This window comes from Urocitellus parryii, chromosome 13 (assembly GCF_045843805.1).
Source record: "Urocitellus parryii isolate mUroPar1 chromosome 13, mUroPar1.hap1, whole genome shotgun sequence".
Taxonomy (NCBI): Eukaryota; Metazoa; Chordata; class Mammalia; order Rodentia; family Sciuridae; genus Urocitellus; species Urocitellus parryii.
This window is the reverse complement of record NC_135543.1, coordinates 58098752-58122301: the sequence shown is the minus strand read 5'-3', so window position 1 is coordinate 58122301 and position 23550 is coordinate 58098752. Positions and strand designations below refer to the sequence as shown.

At 34.6% G+C, this 23550-nt stretch overlaps 1 protein-coding gene across 1 annotated transcript in view; it reads left to right on the top strand.

Moving 5' to 3' along the window:
- Positions 1-11353, top strand: part of LOC144249966 (spermatogenesis-associated protein 31E1-like) — a 107231-nt gene extending 95878 nt beyond the window's left edge. The window contains exon 7 of the mRNA XM_077792205.1: positions 11246-11353. Within this exon, the coding sequence (XP_077648331.1) occupies positions 11246-11353 (108 nt within the window). The remainder of the gene's footprint in view (positions 1-11245) is intronic.
- Positions 11354-23550: the final 12197 nt, after the last annotated feature.

Sequence of the window (23550 nt, the reverse complement as noted above, 5' to 3'; positions counted from 1 at the left end):
CAGTATGACTTGATTCTCTGCCTGGGTATCACAAGTCTGAATTCAAAGTGTTGTCTCCGTGAGCTCTTATCTGGACGTCCTAGGGTAAAATATACATCCAAGATTATTGAGGTTGCTAGAAAGTTTTTTCTTATTATGATAAGAGTGGGATTCTGCTTCTTTGTTCACTTTCAGTCATGGTCCAATTTCAGTATCTGAAGCCTATGTGCCCCCCCCACCCCCACATTCCTTCTCCTGTGTTCTACCTTCAAGCCAGCAATGGTTTATCAAATCCTCTTTCCTTCAAATCTCTTTTTCTTGAGCTATTCATGTCTCTTCTGTAATATGAAAAGATTTGACCTTCTGCTTAAAACATGAAAAATCATCCCTATTTAAACAGTAATGTCTAAAGTCCTCACCATGGTTAAAACACTGGATACCCCCTTTCCCTCAGCGCTTCCCTCTTACCTCATCCTTACTCTTCTCTCCCCTGCTCAGTTTACCCCTCTGCTCTGTCTTAAATATGTCATGGTCTCACCTCAGTTTCTTTATACTTGCTGTTTATCTGTTTTTGGACTTTTGACTTGGACATTTAAATGACCCAGGCTTTATTTCTTCCGCTCTGCTAGACAGATGTCATGACCATAAGAACTTCACAGAATGTCTTACTAAAAACAAAACAGAATCATACCCACCTGCTTATTTTTCATTCTAAATTCCCCTTCCTGCTTTTTTCCCTTCATTTAATAGAAATTATATATATATATCGAAATGCATTTTAATTCTTACACATATAAAGCAAAATTTTTCATATCTCTGGTTGTATACACAGTATATTCACACCAATTAGTTTCGTATTATGTGTACTTTGGTACATTGCATTCCACCATCATTAATAACCCCTGCTCACTCCCTTACCCTCCAACTCCTCTGTTTTATCTAGAGTTTGTCTATTCCTCCCATGCTGCTTCTACCTATCCCGCTATGAATTAGCCTCCTTATATCAAAGAAAACATTCAGCATTTGGTTTTTTGGGATTGGCTAAATTCACTTAACATCATCTTCTCTAACTCCATCCATTTACCTGCAAATGCCATGATTTTATTCTCTTTTATTGCTGAGTAATTGAATATTATATATATATATATATATATATATATATATATATATATCCCTTTTTTATCTACTCATCTATTGAAGGGCATCTAGGTTGGTTCCACAGTTTAGCTATTGTGAATTGTGCTTCTGTAAACATACCCACTTTCCCGTTTTTCACTTCTTATTCTCCTTCCTGCTTTATTCCATTTTGAGAAATTAATATGAAATATTTTTTGATTTTAGGAAGAATTCTAGAGGGAGTATATTATTGGTAGAATTTTATTAACTAAACTATACAATTAACTTGGGTTTTACTATTTTACATTCCTGGTGTGTTTCAGTTTCATTATTCACAGCAGCAAAGGAGGGGCATTGTTTTGCAGTAGTCATTATGACTCCTTCATCTCTGATAATTTATGGCAGTCTCTCAGTTGCCCCTTGTTTTTCATGACCTTGATCTTTTGATGAGTACCATCAGCTAACTGGAGGAGGCTGTATGTAGTATCTGGGGGATAAAGAGTATAGAGCTGAGATGATCTTTTTATCACAACATATGTATAGGATGTATCACTGAAGAAATTAACCACAACTATTTGGTCAAGTATGGGGTGATGGTCAGCATCTCACCGGGGGGTTCTCCCTTCCAAGGAGGGTGTAAGCCACAAGAAAACTTAAAGTTTAGAATATTAGTGAAGAACAAAAGACCAAGAGTCAGAAATATATTTTTAAAAGCAGAGCCCCTGATAGATTTAGTCCACATGGGTGCTGGAGCTAGACAAAAGAAGATGCTCCAGTGGCTTATTTAAGGAAGTACATCAAAGGCAGGGATAAGATTTTAAGGGCATAGTTTTGCATCATGATGTCTTGCAGTCAGCAGGTTGATTGGCATCTTGGCAGATCACTCCCATTTAAGAGGGGCTATGTAGCTACAGCAGGTCACCCCATTTCCAGTGCTATGTGGGACCTTTGGCAGAGCTTGAATAGGGCTCATAAAAAGTCACAGCTGTCAAATAAAATGTCCACTGTTCATTCCCAGACACCAAATTCTCCTATTCAATAGGCTTCAATGTGTGGCAGCCAACAGGTAGCCCATAGATGGCTAGCAACAGTCAAGAGCGTGGCTGCTGGTTTTAACTACTATAAAGTGTTACTTTCCTCTTTCCATGTTGCATATATTGAAATTGAGTCATGAAGCCATGCTGGCATTTAAGGGGAGGCCAATTAAACCCCACCTTCTGGAAGTAGAATAGCAGTGAATTTGTGGATATACATTAATACCACTATAGTAACTAACAATATAGTAACTGCTCAGCAATACTTTGAAGCATGCAAATATTCATTAATAAGGATCCATCAGTGGATTTCACCAACTATGACTATCATATTCTAAAGGTAATTTTCTATTTACTACACTTTTGACATAAATAATTTCAGATTATTCAGTGAGAAAGATTTGCTTCTTCTCATTGAAAGACTTATATTAGTATGAACTCATATTTATATTTTATGTTAGATTTTTAGATAATGTGATAATCTAACATAATCTAACATAATATATATATAACACAAATAAATATATATATATATATATATATATTATGTTAGATTATGTTAGACTATCACATTATACATTTCCTCTCAGATTGTGTCACCTTTGGCAATTGGTGCTTTTTCAAGTCAACTGAAGGAGAATCCTTGTTGATCTAAATCCTCAACAGCATTAGATATTTTTATGTTTCTTTTTTTCATTTTAATAGAGGTATACTCATTTCTATTGAGATTCTAACTTTCATTTTCTTAATAATAATAGTATCCACAATGTTTTTATGTTTGCATATCTTCTTTTGAGATATTCATGCTCAAATTTTTGCACATCAAACTGGATTATTTGCTTTATATGATTGAGTTTTAAGTGTTGTCTATATATTCACAATACTAACTTTTATGTAATACATGGCTTGCTAATGTTTTCTCCCAGTTTAACCTAATTCTTGTCTCTTGGAACAGTGCTTTTACAGAGTGAACATTTTTAAATTTGATAAAATCTACTTTTTCAGTATATTTCTTGTGGAGATTGTGCTTGTGGTGATTTTTTTCCTAAAAATTCATCACTAAATACAAAGCCATACTTATTTTCTCTTAGGTTTTATTTTAACCATTTACCATTTTATATTTTACATTTAAGTTTATTTGGGGTTGATTTCTGTAAAAGGTATGTAATTCATATCTAGGTTCATTTTCCTGCATAGAAACAGTCAATTATTACTACATCATCCTTCTAATTGCCTTTGTATGTTTGTCAAAAGTCAGCAGGACATATTTGTTTGCATCTATTTTGGTGCTTTCTATTCATTCCATTGGTCCATGTGTGGCACCTTTACCCAAAACATTCTATCTTGAATACTATTCCTAGTAAGCCTTTTAATCAGGCAGTTTATACCTTCTAACTTCTTTGTTTCACAAGTGTATTTGGCTGCTCTGATTCTCCTACCTTTCCATCAAAGTTTTAGAATAAAGTTGCCAACATATTTTTAAGCCTTCTGGGATTTTCATTGCTTGTGCAGTGAATCTATTCTCAATGAAAATAATGGTACCATTAATAATACTGAGATTTTGGATCCAAGGATATTTTGTGTTACTCTTTTTCCTTAAATCTCCACGTCTTTCACTTTGTTTTGTAGTTTTCAGCATGTAGATCTTTCATTTATCTTCTTAGATAAATGTACTTAATTTTTGCTTCTATTTTAGATAGTCACTTAATTTTAATTTTTTCATGTGTTCATTTCACATGAATCAGAATATAATTGACCTTGAATATTGGTCTTTGATACAAAAACATGGCTAATCTCATAAGTTGTAACATATTTTGGGAGTCTTCTTGATTTTTTAGATATTCATTTTTCAGCAAATACAATTTTTCATGATTTCTAATATGTACAAATACATTTTATTTATTAGTCTAGTCTTATTGCACAAGCAAATTTTCAATATAGGTCTGGGGTTTGTGGGTAGTGGTAGAGTGCCCACCTAGCATGCATGGGACACTGGGTTCAGTCCTCAGCACCAGATAAAAACAAAATGTGTCCACCTAAAACTAAAAAAATACATAAATAAATATATTTTTTAAATTTGTCAATATAATATTGGATGGGGTGTCTCTTTCCTGTCAGGAAAAATCATTCTATAAATCGTGAGGAAAAAATCTCACCATTAGGTATGTGGACTTTATGAATATCTTAGTACTGGGGATATAAATCAGTGGTAAAGAAATTGCCTACACTTCAGGAGGCCCTATGCTTAATCCCTATCATTGCAAAAACAAACACATAATGAAATATTAGTGTAAGGAAATTCTCTTTTATTCCTAATTTACTGAGAGTATTTATCAGAAATGAATGTTAACTTATACAGAATTCAGTTCAACAACGTATGATTTGGATTTTTGAAATATTTTATTTACAAATTCAGTTCTTTTGAGACAAAGTTTTGCTATGTTGCCTGCCCTGGTCTTGAACTCTAGAGCTTAAGTAATTCTCATGCCTCAGCCTCCTAAGTATCTAAGATAACAGGTTTGTGCCAGTATGCCTGGCAACAAATTCAATTTTTTAATTGATAAAAATCTTTTTAAATTTTTTTTAGAAAAAAAATTTTTCAGAAATTCTATTAGTATGTCTGTTGCAAGAAATTATTCCTGCTCTTATTTTTGTGTCATCTGTCCAATTTGTGTGTATGGGACATTTAGTATTAGTTTATTATCCTCTTAATAGTTATTAGATATTTATTGATAGTTCCTATTTTAATCCTGCTATTGGTAATATGTACTCTTTCTCTTCTTATTCAGTCCTGCTAAGGGTACATCGATTTTATTGATTTTTACAAAAAAAAATCTTCTGATTACATTGATTACTTCCTAATTATTATTTTTCATTCCTAATTATTATTTTTCTCTCTCTTCAGTTTGCTTTGTATTCAAATCCATCTTCTTTCTCTAGATTCTAAGGAGGAAACTTAACTTCCTGATGTGCCATCATTGTTTATTAACATCCAGCTTTAATGCTATGCTTTTCTCTTTAGGCACTTTCTTGCTACATCCCACAAACTTTTATAGGAATTATTTTGTTAATTTATCATTTTCAAAACAGTAGTTTACTATGACCTTTTAAAATCATGATGTTTCACCTTTCATAATAGCAAAGGATTCAGTCCTACAAGAAGACATAAATGTATATGCACCAAACAAAATCTTTTAAAATAATTGGGTGCACTGGCACATGCCTGTAATCCTAGCAGCTTGCAAGGTAGAGATGGAGTATGGTAAGTTCAAAGCCAGCCTCCGAAACAGTGAGATGCTAAACAACTCAGTAATAAGCTTTCTCTAAATAAAATATAAAATAAGGCTGGGGATGTGGTTCAGTGGTTGAGTTCCCCTCAGTTTAATCTCCAGTACCAAAAATCAATCAATCAATCAATAAAATGTAGCAACTGAAAGCTGAAAATCTGAAAGGAAAAGAGCAATAGGAGAAGTAAATACTCCTCACTCAATAAATTATAAAGCAAATGAACAGAAAAAAAAATCAATAAGGAAGTGGATTAGTGGACTATTTGAATGACACCATAAAAAGTTTGATGATACACTCCAGTAACTCCACACAACAGGATAACATATTATTTTCAAATAAACATCAAACATTCATCAAGAAGGCAGAATTATTTGGGACAATTAAACAAAAAATAACAAAATTTTAAGAATAGAAACCAAGCAAAGTATATTCTTGAATCATGATGAAATTAAAAATTAAATATGTCTGGACACAATCAAAATTATGAAAATGTAGTGACATTTCTAAATTAGGAGATGTCTTAATAGAAGTTAAAATTATTTTTAATAAAGTCAAATAATATTGAAAAATCAGAAAATACAAATCAAATTAACCCATGGTCAAAGAATAAAACAGTAGATAATAGAAAACATGAATTGAAAGATAACAAGATAGACACAATAGAGCAGAAATCATTAAGTAAATAATAATATTAATACTTCCAGAAGAAATATAATAAAATTAATTACAGTAGCATTTCACAATTTTTTCTTATAATCTGATGACCTTCTATTAAAGGATGTAGTAAACAATGGGCAGAAAAAGAATCTTGCCTCTCCTGCCTTTCATATATGGTGTTCACAAAATTCTGTACTGCCCTGCATCTTGGTCTCTTTTCTAATTCAAAGTATGCATTTAAGAAGGAAGTTATGGACAGGACACATGAAGATGATGCAATTAATTATTTCTGGGCTTATAAACATGAATTAGAAGTTTTTACCCATTCAAAATAACTAGGCCTGGAGTTAAAAATCTAATTCTTCCTTTTACACTAAAAGGAAGACATCACACACCTAAAGACATTTTCTTAGCTCACCAGCCTATGCACAAATAATTTTTTCCTTAATTCTGTTTTCAGATAATTGAAAAATTATCTCCAGTCATTATGTCACTTAACATCATGAGTACCACTACTACAACAAACAACAAAAGAAACCATGTCAAAGTAGTAATGAAACTCATATGAATTAAAAATTTTGTTCAAACCTGATCACTAATGCTATTCAAATTAGTGTGGTCTTCAGAATGAAAATTTACCTTTCTGAAATCACTTGCCTGATGGAAAAAAAGAAAAAAATGTTGTCTATTTGTATCAACAAATAAAATATTTTTAATTAAATGTAAAATCCAGATCATTTATTTCATAATTTGATGTTCTATTTTGCAATATCATAAAGGAAAATTGAGATGGTAATGCTCTAAAATATAACCAACAAGAACTCTTGGATCCTGTCATAGCTATAACATTCCTCACATTAGAGACTTTTGATTGTACATGCTGCAGAACAAAAAGAATCGCAACACACAATAGTATGTACATATACTATCATATGCACATAATATACACTTCTCTCATATACATAACATATAAATATTCATGTAAATATAACCACATATACCTACACATATAGACACATGCACACTATGCACTAAACACTCACTAGTCAACATTTATATATATATATTTGTACATTAACACCTGCTTGCACACATGTATGTACATGAATACAAACACACATCTACACACAAACATATACAGATGTGCCTTACATCCATTACTCAACCACACACATGTCTTATAGTGTTAGTCGGCTTTGTGCCAGTATGACCAGAGTGTCTTACAAGAATAACTTAGAGGAGTAAAGAATTATTTTGGCTCGGTTTCTGAGGTCTCAGCCCATGGTTGGCTGGCCCCTTTGCTTTGGGCCTGAGGTAGGGTAGAACATTATGGAAGAAGGGCATGATGGAGGAAAGCTACTCAGGGCAAGGCAGCTGGGAAGCAGAAAATGAAGAAGGGACCTGGAACAGATAAAGTTCCAAGGTCAAGCTCCTGGTGACCTACTTCTTCCAGCCATGCCCCACCTGATAGTTACTACCCAGTCGTCTATTCAAACCATTAATCCATCCAATCACTTAATCCACTAATATAGATACAAATATGTAGACATTGCTGTACTGCCTAGCACATGAGCCTTTGGCGATATTCCAGATCCAAGCCAACACCAATTCCAGTCAAACCCATGTCCCCAAATCATTTAAAAATTGGACTACTATAAATATGAAAGCATTCTAATAACTGAGATTTCAAACCAAGTAAAATATTTAAATATTCATTGGAGTAACTGAATTTTAAGCAAACAAAATGTCCTTAAAAATACTTTGAGTATTATAAACTGAGAACACAAAATGTGAACCATAATATTCTCATTTGGAAAGCAATTCCATTTTACCCACACCTGTTTTACTGTTCTCTCTCTGCCCCAATTTTCTCTTTTCTTCCCTCATGTGATATTTCATCTTGACTTGAATGTAGAAAAAGTTTAATGCTGAAAGTAACCAGCAATTTACAGGCTACTACCAATGACTTGGCTATTCGTAGGAATAAAAATGGATCTATAAATTCTAGCATTCCATTGTGTTAATGTCACTCCCAGTGTAAGGAGACAGAAAGAATAGCTGTTATCTATCTTCCCAGTAATATTATTAAAAGTACTTAGTATAAATTCATGCTTGGATATGAGCAGATACCACACATAGAACAAGCTCAAGAACTGAGAAAATATATATTTTTAATTTTCAGCAAGTTTATCTTACTATATAAGGAAAGAGTCTGTATAAGGAAATAGGGCTATCTCATAGCCTCACCTCACTTCTCAAAGATCATCACTGACCTGCTGTGATTCACCTCTGCTCAGTGGAGGAAACAGAGTGTGGGAAGGAGCTATTTAGGAGCAGCAGGCTTGGCCAGCTCTTCCCACCACCTGCCAAGCAGTGACCAGAAGTAAAAGCTTTTTTATCTAAGGTTGAGTGATTCCTAGTTGTTTGTGATCCTAGACACATACCCACTGTCCTCTTTCATTCGGCATTTATCTACAGAGCTCAGAGCAGAACACTGAATAGTTGTGCAAAAGACACAACTAATCTCGTTTTTCATTTGGAGATTCATCAATACTACTACTGTAATAATGCCAATAAATTGGGAAATACCTGACATGGTAGGGGAAAAAGTATCTGCATATGTGCAAACTGGATAGGTGTTCTCTTTCACTCACTGTGCATTCTCAGAATGGTGTCATTCAATCTTAGTAAAAATGTAGAAAAAATAAGGAACTCAATAACTGCCCAACAAATTCTAAAAAGAAATAAAAATAAAGATCTAGAAAGAGTGGTTAATAATAAATAATCAAGTTTTAAACATTTTATATTCTCTATAAAATTTCCACAGGCTGAAAACACAAAGGAAAGCACTGCATTAGCTCTTTTCTGCATATCTGAATGTCTCCTCAGGACTATGCCTAAACATAGATACATGTGCAACAAGGCTGTGGATACAGATCAGTGGTACAGTTCTTGCCCAGTGTCAATATTTGGTATTTCAGAATTAAGACAAAAACAAAAACATATGTATGCAACCCAGCCATTTGTTTTGTGGGGGCCACAGCACTTCCATCTCAACATGCCATTATGGAAGCATAAAGAGATCACATTACTTTCAGAAAGGGCTCTGGGCTCTTTAGAGCTTTCTTTTGGGTTTCTTTTTATGGATGACTCAATATTGACAGTGTTGGGACAGTAATTTGTGATGAATGTATTTTGGGGTAACTGGAGTAAGTGTTTTAGAATAAGAAATTTTTGATGCCTAAACAGCATAGCTCAACGTATAAATCATGCTAATTTTGGAAAGCATAGTATAAATGATACTATCAATTTATCCACATCATTTTGTCAGGGACAAAGTCCTGTTTCCTTCCACTTTTTGGCACTTTAATGTAATCCAAAAAACATTATACTTGTAATATATTCATGCAGTTAAGGTAGGGCCTTTAGGAAAGGGAAATTGCAACAGCCTTCTCATGTTCTCATGTTGGTGTCTGCATCCTGGAAATATGAGGATGTTATCTTCATCATCATCATCATCATCATCATCATCATCACTATTATTTGGTTCTAGAGATGGAACCCAGGGGCAATCTACTGCTGAGCTACATTTCCAACTATTTTATTTATTTCATGTTGAGATATATCTTGATAATTTGCTTAAGGCTGAACTCAAACTTGAGCTAAGATACTCAGGCTGAATTCAAATCTTGGAATCCTCTGGTCTCAGCCTCCTAAATCACTGTGATTACTAGGATTACAGTCTTGCACCACTCATCCAGCTTGAACATCATTTTATTTAAAAGAGAAGTACAGCAAGGCAGCCTGGCATACACTTGTAATCCAGTCACTTAGGAGGTTGTATCAGGAGGATAACAAGTCCAAGGCCAGTCTCAGAAACATAGCAAGCCCCTTAGCAATATAGTGAGATTCTGTCATAAAAATAAAAAAGAATAGGGATGTGGCTCAATAGTAAAGCATCTTTGGGTTCAATACCTGGTATCAAAATTAAATCAATTAAAAAAAATAAAAATAATTAAGTTAAATTCATAATAAAATAATTAAAGTAAGTAGAATGATAATCATACAAGAATGATGTTTAAAACTAACCTGTGTGTATAATGTACATAATGAGAATTAGAATAGCATGTGCATGGAATTTTCCACAAATGGTTTCCTATCCTTAAAAGTAATCTTCCTTACCTAGTTGATTCAATGTTGGTTTACATAAGAAAACACTGTTCAGTAAATTTGAAGTAGATTATCTAAGACATGACTCGTGCCATTGATTTTTATCAAGTCAAAATTGTTTCCACACAGAAAGTTCTTAAATCACAGCTCATTCCAAGATGACCTTCATCTTATAGGAGAAATGCAGATATGACATAAGACCATCCAATAAATAAATAAATAAATTTTTATTTATTAAAAAAATAAATAAACAGGCCAGGAAGCAATTTTGATATATTTTCAGAATGAGAGCAATTCTCTAAAATATGTTCAAGAAAAGAAAAATCCTTCACTGACTCAGGGGATACAGATGTGTAGGACCAGCCTTTACAGCAGTCTCTTCCAGAGATCCTTAGGCACCTTGCCCACAGCTCCACAGGCAGAAAAGACACATTGATAATCAGTCTGAACTTCAATATCCGAAATTTTAACTAGCTTCACACATCTTTCAAACACATCTTTATTGAATTTTTCTAAAGGCTGAACCAGAGAGTTAGGAAGAGTGTCAAAGTCTTCAGCACCAGTAATTAAAATAACACTTTTAAAGGTTACAAGTTTTTCTTCCAAATATTAATTTAAGTATCAATATTTTCACAAAGAATATTTATGAACTGATTCATTCTTTGGAAGCACTTTGTACAAATAAAAATCATCTCTTACTTCACTGACATGATTATTATGGCTATCATTTTGTCATTATTCAGAACCTACAGCAAACCAAGCATTGAAGAAGAGAAACAAAGACTTGCAGGTGTGAGTAGAATCAAACTGAGGTAGTATTGTTATGACATTAATGTTCTTGCACTTTTGTAATGATGTCTTAAATATTTTTTAAAGAACTCTATGAATTTTAACTGCAGAAAGCCCATGAAATATGAAACTATGAAGAAAAAATTAGTAAACCAAGATCACCTTTCCTTCCTATGTGAGCTTTGGCTTCATTCAGTTCCTCTTATAAACAGCTGTTTGAGAAGAAGAATCAGCATGTGCTGCGAATGCTTGCAGCCTACATAACATCCAACCTCATGTTGGTGTTACGGAATGTAACTAGCCTTGACACAGTGACATAACTGGGATAGCATTTTACAGAGATCCTCAACCATCAAGTAAATAGTCCTGAGATTCTGCCTTTTAGATCTTGGGTTAGTAATTGAGCTACAAATCAGTTCATGATTCCTTTTCCATTTATGGAAATACATATGAGACATGGAACTGCTATTTAGAGGGCACCAAAGTCACCAAATACATTATATCTTGCCTTCACAAAAATCTTTGATTTGATAGGCAAGGAATATTCTAAAGTGGACGCCAATTCATAAAGATCAGGGAAAAGTTAGAGACAGCTTTTTTTAATCAGTGTCACTACTCAAGAGGACCTGGACACATTTGTGTCAAGGGATAATAAAGAAAAATGCTATGAGGGGAGAACAGTAGGGATGGGTCAGGACTTCTTATACCTCTTCCTTCCATGCAATATGTGTGTAAGCACCTCACACAAAACATGCACGAAGACTGAATGTAACTAGTAAAATATGTATTTTCTTAACATATCTCTTAAGTATCTAGGAAGGTATTACAGACTTCCCAAGCTACTATTAAAACCCTTTCCTTTGTCCTCTGATTACAAAGCACTTGATGAAGGGCATAGTGTGTACTCCTCACTGAATTCAGTGAATTTTCTGAGCAATCCACAGGGGTTCCCTGACCTACATGTGAACTGTAGCATGAGGAGGGAGTTTCAGAGGGTATGTCTCAATTGTGGTATGATACCAGGCAGAGCTTGATGAGTGGCCACCTCTTCATTACTTAGTAACACTTAGTGAAAATTGCCAAAGGGTATGTCTTAATCCCTTTTCTATTGCTTTAATGAAATATAACAGATTTGGCAGTTTATAAGGGAAAGAAGTTTGTGTAGCTTAGGATTCTTTAGGCTGGAAGTTTGAAAAATGTTACCCAGAGTACATTATATTTATAAAATCAAGAAAGAAAGAGGGAAAAGGCATAATTACATAGACAGTGCCATCAAATAAAGGAGCAAACAAAGAGCTTTAGCTCCTAATGAAAGATTTTCAAGATAATTCATTGGAAGTTAGAGACCAGTGTCAAGTCAAGGCACTGACCCTCAGCTATCAAAGTTACAGTGACATCAACTCTGAAACTTGGGACAGCTCTATCCTGATAAAGTTTTAGGAGTTCTTTTGATTTTTGTATTTCCAAGAAAGACACATTGTCTATAAAATGAGATAAAATAAAACGGAAACAGGAGCCTCCCATTTTCTGACACACTGGCTTTTCCTTGCACCCTGTCCTCCCAGGATGGAAACCCAAATGTTGATGATGATGTGAAAAAAAATCTAAATCATTTCCACTGCTGGTGGACAGTAGTGATACATCATACAATACTAATGGACCCTGAAAAATCATGCTAAATAAAAGAAGCCAGTCATGAGACACTATAAACACTGTATGATTCCATTTATATAGGAAAGGAAAACTGAAAAAGTACAGTGACACAAAGTTGACTAGTAAATTTTTTGGGTTAGAAAAAATGGATAAGGGTTTTACTATGTGGGGATGAAGATGATCTAAAATTGTCAATTAATGCAAAAGTAATACATATATATAGGAACAGATATATGGATTATATCTTAATTGTTTTTCTTTTGTTTTCATTGTTGATTTGTTTATTTTTGGTACTAGGGATTTATCTCAGTGGTGCTCAACCACTGAGCTCCATCCCCAACTCTTTTAATTTTTTTATTTAGAGACAGGGCCTTGCTAAATTTCTTAGGGCCTCACTAAGTTGCTTGGGTCCTGGCTTTGAACTTGTGATCCTCCTGTCTCAATCTCCTGAGCCACTGGGATTACAAGTGTGCATCACTGTATCAGCAATTTTTTTTTTTAAATAAGACTATACTTTTAAAAATCAGGAAAGTTTACTCCTTAAGAGGCAGGGCTCTAATTATCTAATTATCCTGATAAAATGGAAATTCCATACTTGGTTGTGAATCCAGCAGGATTTCTGTTTGCTAAGTGAGTGATGGCTTCCAAAAGGCCTCAGCTCCAGGTTCAAGACAGATTTCTTACTGCATTATAAAAGTTCAGTAATGGAGAGATATTTGCAAGACATTGCAAGATGCTGTGGTTTTATCCAACAAATATAAATATTGGCAAATTTGATTTAGAGTCTAGAAATAAATTCATATTCATAAGGATTAATTATAATATCAAACCAAAACAAACATCTGTAGATTTGGAACTTTAGTCTCTTTTCAGCATCAAATTGGACTTCCCAAATGTCTTTGAATATAATACTTAGTCCCTCAGCACATAGTAAAATAAAGACATTGATCAGACCTTAAATCCTATTTCAAAATCTAGATCTCATGATCTACATGAAAAGTTATTGTATTCCATTTATGCTCAGGGTCAGAATGAGCCAGTCAAAGGAACACTTCAATTGTTAGGAGTGGCCTGTCTCTGGGTCTCTCTGTCACAAGCCTGATTCATGTGTATGAGATCCAGATCTTAATGGGTCCACCAGGACATGTAATCCTCCAGATAGCATATCTCCTTAAAGATCCTCACAAAATCTCCATCACTGACACCTTAATCCACCTCAAAGTTCAACTGGCAATATGTCATCCATCAGGCAATGTTATTTTTTCTCCAAAACAGAGTGTACTTTTGTAAGTTTAAAGAATATTGTAGGGAATATAGTGAAACTGTGGGGATTTTCTAAGCCCAATGGGGATGATTTGCAGAACCCTAGAGCTCTGATGGTCCTTCCCTACTGCTTGGTTGTGCTTATTTTTACTCTCCAGAGCCATTTGCTTAATCTTCTCCAGAGGTCTTCCAGTCTGTGCTACTATAACCACCCAGGTTCTCTTCTTAGTTACCTATTCTAGTAAGGGATGAAGGAGATGGATATATATCAAGAACAAGCTGCCAGCCAGTCTATTTAATGAAGGGAAGGAAGTTTTTGCTTATGCCAGAACTTGTAATACATATACCACTTAAAAACATGTGTAGAAATTTGAAGTTTTAATGGTTTAATGTCCCAAAAGTGATGACTCTCTTCTCACTGCAAAATGTTCCCAGCAGTTGGCAGCCACTCTTCCATTTAACATGCTAAAGTATAAGCCAAGAACCTATTGAAAATCATAGATGTATTCTAGACTTTTCCAGCTCCTATTAAAACAAAATAATTTATTTTTACATATAACTTTCTTCTAGTTTTGCTTGAAGAGATTAGAAAAATAAGAAGACACCCATCAATCTTTAAGCAGGGATGGATTATCTGTCATAGATAAGGCAGTTTTCTAGATCTAGAAGTCAAGAGAATGAATTACCTGTTAGTGATTAATGTGGAATTTGGCAGAAGCACAACAGAGATGTACCCAGGCAGTGAATAATCACCCACCGAGTACCCTTTGTGGAAGACACTAAGCTGGGAACTGGAGATTCAACAACTAAGAAATAATAGACCCTTGAGGCTTTCACTGGCTGCACAGACAGAAGGCCAGATTTAAAATGAGAGATATTATTGGAAATAGTGTCAAGAGGTTAATGGAAGCCAATATAGCAGAATTGGCTAACAGATATATTGCATTTAAAAACAACTGTAACTTGATAATTATGACCTTTCATAACTATATAATAGTTAATCAAAAACACAAATCAAGTTAAAAACCAATTTAAGGGGAAATTATCATTATTACTAATTCTCGTCTTTATCACTAGACTTAACAATGCACAATGGCATTTAGGATAATTGTATTATTTATCACTGCAGAACAAAATACCACCCATATCAGAGAGAACATTCTATCAAATAAACAACCAATGAAAATCTACATCATGTACAACCACTAGAATGGGATCCTAATTAGAATGTTATACTGCATATATTTATAATGTGTGAAAATGCATTCTACAGTCATGTATATCTAAAAAGAACAAATAAAGAAAAGAAAATATATAAAGAAAAACAAACACCTTCCTCTCAATTTTAGTGGCTGAAAACAGCAGTTTTATTTGCTCACAATGCTTTTTGGGACAGAGTCAGATGAAAAGTTCTTTGCTTATCTTATTTGAGATTATTCATGTGACTGTACCCTTGGAGACTGGCTCTTCCAGGGTGGCCTCAATTCAAAGATCTCATCTCAATTCTATGGGATCTTTCCCCTCAAGAGGCTGGTCCAAGCTTCCTAAATCAGAAAAACCATATTTCAAAAGGTGGGAAGAAAAAATCCCAAATCCTCTTGAGCCCTGGGATCAGTTGTTGCAAAAATCCTTTTGGTCAAAGCCAGTCACATAGCCATTCCAGAGAAGTAAATGGGGAAAACATTTCTAACTCTTAGGAAGGGTCCATAAAGTCACATTGCAGTGAGATGTGAATTTAAAAAATTGAGAGAATTGTTTCAACAGTCTATGAATATGACCTCTTAATTCTCAGATTCTCAGGACTCCAAATTAATTTTCACAATATCTGAGAGTTTTTTTCCTTTGCTTTCTTGATGTTCTTATTTCAATTGTTTCTAACTGCATTTGGAAATCATCAAATTATAAACATATTAGCTTTACAAATAATCAAGTTTATATAGTATGTATTTTACAAAGTTCACTCTTTCACTGTTCTATGTAGGTGTAATACTGTTTACATATGTATTATGAAATTAGATAACAATAAGGGTTAATGGTAAGGAAAATGATAAACATGCTGCCTTCTCACAGCTGTACTCCACTTTCTTAGGACCACTGTTTGAAAGCTTCTGATTAATGTAAGGCTCTTCTTGTTTGCCATTAATTTCAAAGGAATTAATTAAAAATCATATAGTAAGTGTATACCAAGCACTCACTTTCCCTCAGATTCATTTGTTAGAGCCCTACACTTACAGGTTTGGTATTTGCAAATGAGGACTTTGGGAGGAAATTAGATTTAGATAAGTTCTTGAAGATAAGTTCTGCCATGAATTTGTAATTCTCTGTAATTCTCTGGAATTTTTTAGGAAGATAGGTCTCATGTTAAATGCACTTACCATGATAAAAGACAAAAACTGATAAATAATAGTTGAAATTACACAAGTCACTTGAATTTGTAATTCTCCATGGTGATATGCCTATTAATATATTCTCTCCTTTTCAGACACTTAAAGTTAAGTGACCACTATAAAATTGGAAACACTTATGTTTACAGTACTATGTGCAATTTTAGATAACTTGAAAAGGAAATAGAAATAAGAAAACATGTCACACATGCACATACACACACACAAACACACACAGTGTGCAGGAATGCAGATAGGTAGAACATCAGGCCTTGCACATACTAGCCAATAACTATAACACAGAGTGACACCCCAAGCCCTTAATTAATATTTTTATATTATAATTAAAGAAAGTGCATTTTGCTTTTTAAAAAAAACTCAAACTGACTAAAAATATTTTGAGTTCAGTGATAGTCACTTAATATTGAACAAACAATAGATTCATCTCAAAAATAAGCTTTCCAACTGTTTCTGCTAGCTATTGAGATGATCATGTATTGTTTATTGAGATGATCATGTATTGTTTATGTTCTTCTCCATTCTGTTAATGTGGTGTATTCATTAAATTTTCCACATGAAGAATAAATTTCACTTGGTTCTGGTTGCATAATCCTTTTCATGTTTTATTGAATTAAGTTTGCTAGTATTTCTTGAGGATATTTTTTCATCTCTACTTATCAGGGACTGTTTACATTTCTTATCTTAATAGTATCTTTGTGAATCTTCAGTATCAGGGTAATTCTGGTCTTATATAATAACTTTAGAAATATTCATCGTTTTTCAATTGTTTCGAATAGTTGAGAATTATTGGTATTAATTGGTTAAATATTTGGTAGAATGTTCCTGTGAAGAAAACTGGTCCTGGACTTTGCTTTGTTATGAAGCTTTTGATTATTGATCTGATCACAATCAAATAAATCAATAAAAAAGTGTGGCACTTGATTTCAATGGAATATTATTCATCCTAAAAAAGGAAGAAATTCCTACCGTATGTGGTAACACAGATGAACCAGGAGAACATTATGTAAGTGAAATAAGCTGGATATAGAAGGACATGTGCTGCAACATTCCACTTTTTTGAGGTTTCAATAGTGGCTAAACTTAGAAATGTAGAGTATAATGGTGGTTGCCAGAAGTTGGGGGAGAAGAATGGGGAAAATACAAGTTTCTGTTTAATAGGCATGAATTTTCAGCGGAGATCAAGAGATCTGCTACACAATATTGTGCCAATAGTTAATGATGGTAAAATGTGTATTAAAAGTTTTTTAGGAAGATAGGTCTCATGTTAAATGTGCTTACCATGATTACAGACAAAAACTGACAAATAATAGTCTTCATAGATTATTTTATGACAATTACTTCTATTAGAATGAGGGAAGATTCAGTTGATATGTTCAAAATTTGCACCAGAAGAAGTGGCCTGAAAAGCATCCCTTCACTCATGAGTTTCATCAATAGGTCTCTTTGCAGGTTTCATCTACCATGAGGTTATTCTGGCAAGATTCTAAGATAGCCTTACATTCTCTCATTTTTAACAGGCTGCAGCAGTTATTCTACCAGGAGATTGGTCACAGAAGCACCTGGATATTCTTAGTCAAAGTCCCTGTATGAGAGTCCTGAATAATTTGTAACTCCTGCCATGAGCTCAGCATCTGATTTATTATACCTTCTCACTGCAGCTGCCTGTATGTGTAGTGCCAGCACACAAAGCACAGGGAAGAAGACCATCACCAGCTCCACACATAATTCCAAAACAAGACACTCAATGAAGTTACATCCCACTTTACAAAAACCCCTTATTAAGAACAGAGCTTTCCTATTAGAGGCTTCATCAGTATTGACTTATGCCCCTTTCTTTTTTCTCTCCCCCTTCCTTCATCCCATCTTTGTGATTCCTTTTATAAAATTTACTTTACTTGTTTCATTCAATGTTAGACTCTAGTGAAATTATTGCTCACATTGTTACAGTGAAAATAAACTCACTTTCAATTGAATTGAATACAAGAAGCCACCAACTGAGACCTGTATATAAATGAAGAAAAAATAGCATTCATTCAGAATTGTCCATGAAGCATTTCTCAATAAATAATGTAGATGTTCAATGTCATAGATCCATATCCTAAGCATAGTTTATTTTTTAGCTAGTTGAAGCTCTGCCACTAATTGGTTTAATGTGTAATCAATAATCAAGCATTCTCTATCATATTTTTTGTTTTATTCCAAGAATTGTCCTTGCATGAAACCTACTGAGATTCTTCCATTAAATTGTATATATCAGAAAGGTTAACTGCATGTGAATTGTGTTTCCAAAACAACTGATATGGAAAAAGATGGAGGGAAGGAGGGAGAAAGAAAAAAAATACATACTCCTGCATGGTTCATGTGACTATATTTTCTGAGAGTACTGCTGAACAGGGATTCTCAGGGTATCCAGGATAACCCTTTCCCTGATATGTAGGAATACATATGCCCACAGAGATGGGGGAAAGGGCTCCACAATTACCTTCAGATCATATAGTAAATGTATATCAAGCACTTACTTTCCCTCAGATTCATTTGTTAGAGCCCTACACTTACAGGTTTGGTATTTGCAAATGGGGACTTTGGGAGGAAATCAGATTTAGATAAGTTCTTGAAGATAAGTTCTGCCATGATGATATCAGTGTCCTTATTTTTTTTATTTTTTTAAGGAAGAGAAACCAGAGGTCACTCACCATCTATGTGCCATGTGAGGACACAATAAGTGCTGCTCTGCAAGCAACAATGAGAGCTCTAACATGAAACCCAGTCTTCCAGTACCTTGATCTTGGACTTGCAGCCTTCAGAACTGTGAGAAATAAATGCTTGTTGTTTCAGTCACACTGTTCACACTGTTTTGTCATGGAAGTCCAAGCAGACTAATGCTCACACTATTTTGTCATGGAAGTCCAAGCAGACTAATGCATCACCTCTGAGCATCTTATAGCTCATCTTCTTTACTCTTGGCCACTTTTGCAATTAGTTTATTTAGTTATTGAAAATATATTTGGACTAAAAATAACAGAATAAAGATGATAAAACATAGAAATCTTTATCCCAAGAGTAAATAGAAAACTCCTCCATCATGAGCATTTCTCTTATTTCAAGATTTTCATGTACAGATTGTGCAGAGAAAATGATACAGTAGGCTTAAAATATGGCCAGAACAGGGTCATAGCAAATGAAAATTGAGTTCAAATTAATGAAAAAATTTATTCTGAAAGATTTAAGCTCGATTTCACTAAACATGGCAGTCATGATATAATTAATTAGCCCCTGCTTCATGATTCACCAGCCCTTCCCTTTCCATTAATGCCAGAAATACAACAAACTAGAAGTATTCTTTGAGGAGATCCTTTGGAAAGCAGATAAATTTGATTATGGCTTATAATCTTACTTAGTTTTCTCTGTAAACTAGGGCCAGAATATATTCATAGTTATTTAATAGTTACAAAGTTTTCTTTTAAGGTATATGTCTCTAAACCTTTTCTCTCTGTGTGTAAAGAAAAACAGTGTTTTCAAATTTCATAAAAGGAAGCTGTCATACCCATATCCCACTATATCATATGCCATGGTGAACTTTCTCATTCTATTTTTTGAAGTGACCATTCACTGCTTGATATCCTTATGTGACCTCTGTGTAAGTTTTATTTTTACTAAATAAGTACTAGTAATAAGCAAGTTCAACTTAATAAAGAATAAAACACTCTTCACATATTTTCATTAATGACAAACAGGATGCTTGTATCTAAAAAATGATACTTACATCTCAGGGAGGAAAATATATATGGGCTCTTAGAGTGTGCTGGCACATAGTGCATATTTAATAAGAATAAGGAGAAAGGAAATATGGGAGGATGAGCACTTGTCTCAAATAATCTCTAAAGAAATTTCTAAAGAGATGATTATAACCTATAATAAATTTACCTTGAAAATACCCATAAGAAGGAGCAGTTTATAAGGGAAATGCAAGGAGTTTTTGCTGGAGGTTCAGGGAAAGATCCACAAGCAATAATTCTCTAACAGAAGGGAGGTAGAAATTTGTGTTAGCGAAACACAAAAACACAACTCAGAGGCAAGACTTTGAAAGGCAATCTTAGGATAAGTAATTGGTTGGGGTAATGTGTGAGGAATCCTGAATGCCCTGCCAAGTCTTGTGTCACCATGTGCAATGCTTTTTCCATAAACAGTGGGACTATGGGAAAGGGTATCTGAAGAAAAAATGTCATTATCATACAGGTAAACTATTATTCCACCTGTTCTCTTTTCAAAGAGCATAGGATGGCAGGGAAAACTGTCAGCAGAAAGCCAGGCACAGTGGATGTACCTATAATCCTATCTATTTGGGAGGTTGAGTTGGATCACTTGAATCCAGCAGTTCAAGGCCAGCCCTGACAATTTTGTCCAAAAAAAGAGATAGAGAGAGAGAGAGAGAGATACATAGATAGATAGATAGATAGATAGATAGATAGATAGATAGAAGAGGAGGTGGAGGAGGAGATGATGAAGATGATGATCAGGAAGAGGATGAGAGGAGGATGGGGAAGAGAAGAAGAGAAAGAAAATGGAGAGAGAGAAATATGAAATAGGGATGGAAGGAAAAAAGGAAAGAGAAACCAAGAAAGGAAAGAGAATAAAGAAAAGAATGAAGAAATAAGGTAAGAAGGGACAAGCAAGGGAGAAAAGAAGGAGGAAGACAAAGAGAGAAAGGGAAAGGAGCAAAATAAAAAGAGCAACATGAGGTAGCAAGAAGAGTTAATAGGCTCCTAGAGTATTGGTTGTACCTTCCTAGGGTGGAATGGCAAAATAACCATTAAAAATTGTGACTTAAAAATATTTAATATTATAAAGGAAATAATGTGCACAGAATATTTTGAATTTGTTTTCTAATATTTTATTAAAAGCAAAATGTCCAACTCTATTGTGAGGACTCCAATTTGTTTACTGACAGATAAATATACAGAAACTTGTTAGAAATTCCATGGGCCAACCTCATGGAAATAAGCAAAAGCTGACAGAAACACTTAGTCTTTTATTTTGTTTTTGTTTTTTCCTTTTTTAATTTCTAAAACTTGTATAAAGGGCCTATAAAATATTTATTCAAGAAAATCAATTAAATATCAGTGTAAACAATGAGAGTCTCTTGCATTTAGCTAGACCTTGCACCCTCTTTCCCCATTCCAACACTCAGAGCAGTTTGAAGGAAGCTCCACTCAAAGTGGGTCTGGCTCAGAGTACATTTCAGGATGGGTAGCCCACCAGCCTTTCTCATCCTTTTCAACTCTAAATTTAAGGGGCTAAATGCCTTGTGACTGTGACTAAGGAGCTGGAGCCTTCCTTCTACCCCTGGGCCCACACGGTGGAGGTGTGACTTGTCGGCATGGCAGTCTGAGACTATGAGGGCCCTGGCAGCCTTCACTGTAACTCACTTGCAGGGGAGAAGCAAACAGAATATCATAGACTAGTGTCACTTCCAACTGAGCAACTAGTGACTTAGACAGTTTTCACAAAATGGGTAGTTTATAAGAAAACAGACTTTGGTGCTCTTTTGGCGAGATTTTATATGGTCCATTCAGAGAGTTCTAGAAAATAAGTCCTTCACAAACTGAACTACAGGATAGCTGCTTCATCAAAGGGAACCAGGGAAAGAGCCCTTCTGGGGTCTGAACCAATTGATGACTGGCTTCCAAAACTACCCCTGCCCAAATTTAATTGGATCAGACTGCTGAAGAATTTATCTGAAGAGTATTGTTGAAAATAATAGAGAAATCAGTGAGTAACTAGTGAACCTAAAGGACAGGAGCATGTTGAGGGAATAACAATAAATGAAGCAAGCAGCACAATGGAGATAAGGGAAAGTGACAGTGAGAAGGAACCCTGACAAAACTAGTAACATTGTAGGATGACTGTGCACATGGTCAAGGCTGCCCTCTACCACCACACATTAACAATGCTTCATACTGTGGAGAGAGCAGATTCACAAGTCAGCCTAGGCACACTACAAAACAAACAAGCTAATAGCAACAAATATAGAGAAGGGAAAGGAAGTAAGTATGCAAAGCTAGCACAAAAAAATCTAAAATGTTCAGTCTTTTTAAAATTTTTCTAATTTTTTAAATTAGTCATGCATGACAGTAGAAAGCATTTATGTAGTTTGTATACATAGATGGGGTACAATTTCTCATTTTTCTTATTGTACATGTTGTAGAATCATGTCGGTCATATGGTCATATATGTACACAAAGTAATAATGTCTGTTTCATTCTACTATCCTTCCTATGCCCTTATCTTCTTCCCTCCCCTCCCTTCACTGCCCTGTACCTAATCTAAGCTAAATCTAGTCTTCCCTAGTGCCCCACTTCCTATTGTGAATTAGAATCATCATACCAGAGAAAATAATTGGCCTTTGATTTTTTGGGATTGGCTTATTTTACTTAGCATGATCTTCTCCAACTCCATCCATTTACCAGCAAATGCCATAATTTCATTCTTCTTTAAAGCTAAGTATCCAGTTTTTAACAACAACAAAATGAAATAGTAATGGGTACCATATACGCAAAAAGGCAAGCAGCAGAAACTGCCAGTGAGGAGGACCAGGTCAGATTTGGTAAACAAGGACTTCAAAGCAGCCATTGTATACATGCATAAGAGCTGAGGCAAACTCAGCTTAATGAAGTAAGGGATGGCAGGGAGACAGTGTCTCATCAAATAGAATCAATAAAGAAGCAAAAGAGGAGCCAAGTGAAATTACTGGGATTGAAAAAGTACGATCAGTAAATTTTAAAATCCACTAGAGAGGGGCTAGATACATAGCTCATTTGGTTGAGTGCTTGCTTAGCATGTGCAAGGTCCGGGGTTCAATATCCAGCACTAATAAAAAAATATGTATTTGAATTGACAAGAATTTTTTAAAAATCTACTAGAGGGGCCTAACATATATGACCCCATATGGTAGTCAGATTTTTTGTCATAAAAGGACCAAAACTTCTGAGAAGAAAAACTTCAAAATTTATTTTGGCTCATAGTTGCTTAGATTCAGTCCATGCTTAGCCAACTCCATTACTCTGGCACTAAATGTGGCAGAATGGGGTGGAGAAGGGCAAGGCAGAGAAAAACTGCTCAGTTCACAATAGCCAGGAAGCAGAGAGAGCTGGAGTGCAAGGATTCAGCCATAATACAATACCAAGGGTACACCCTGT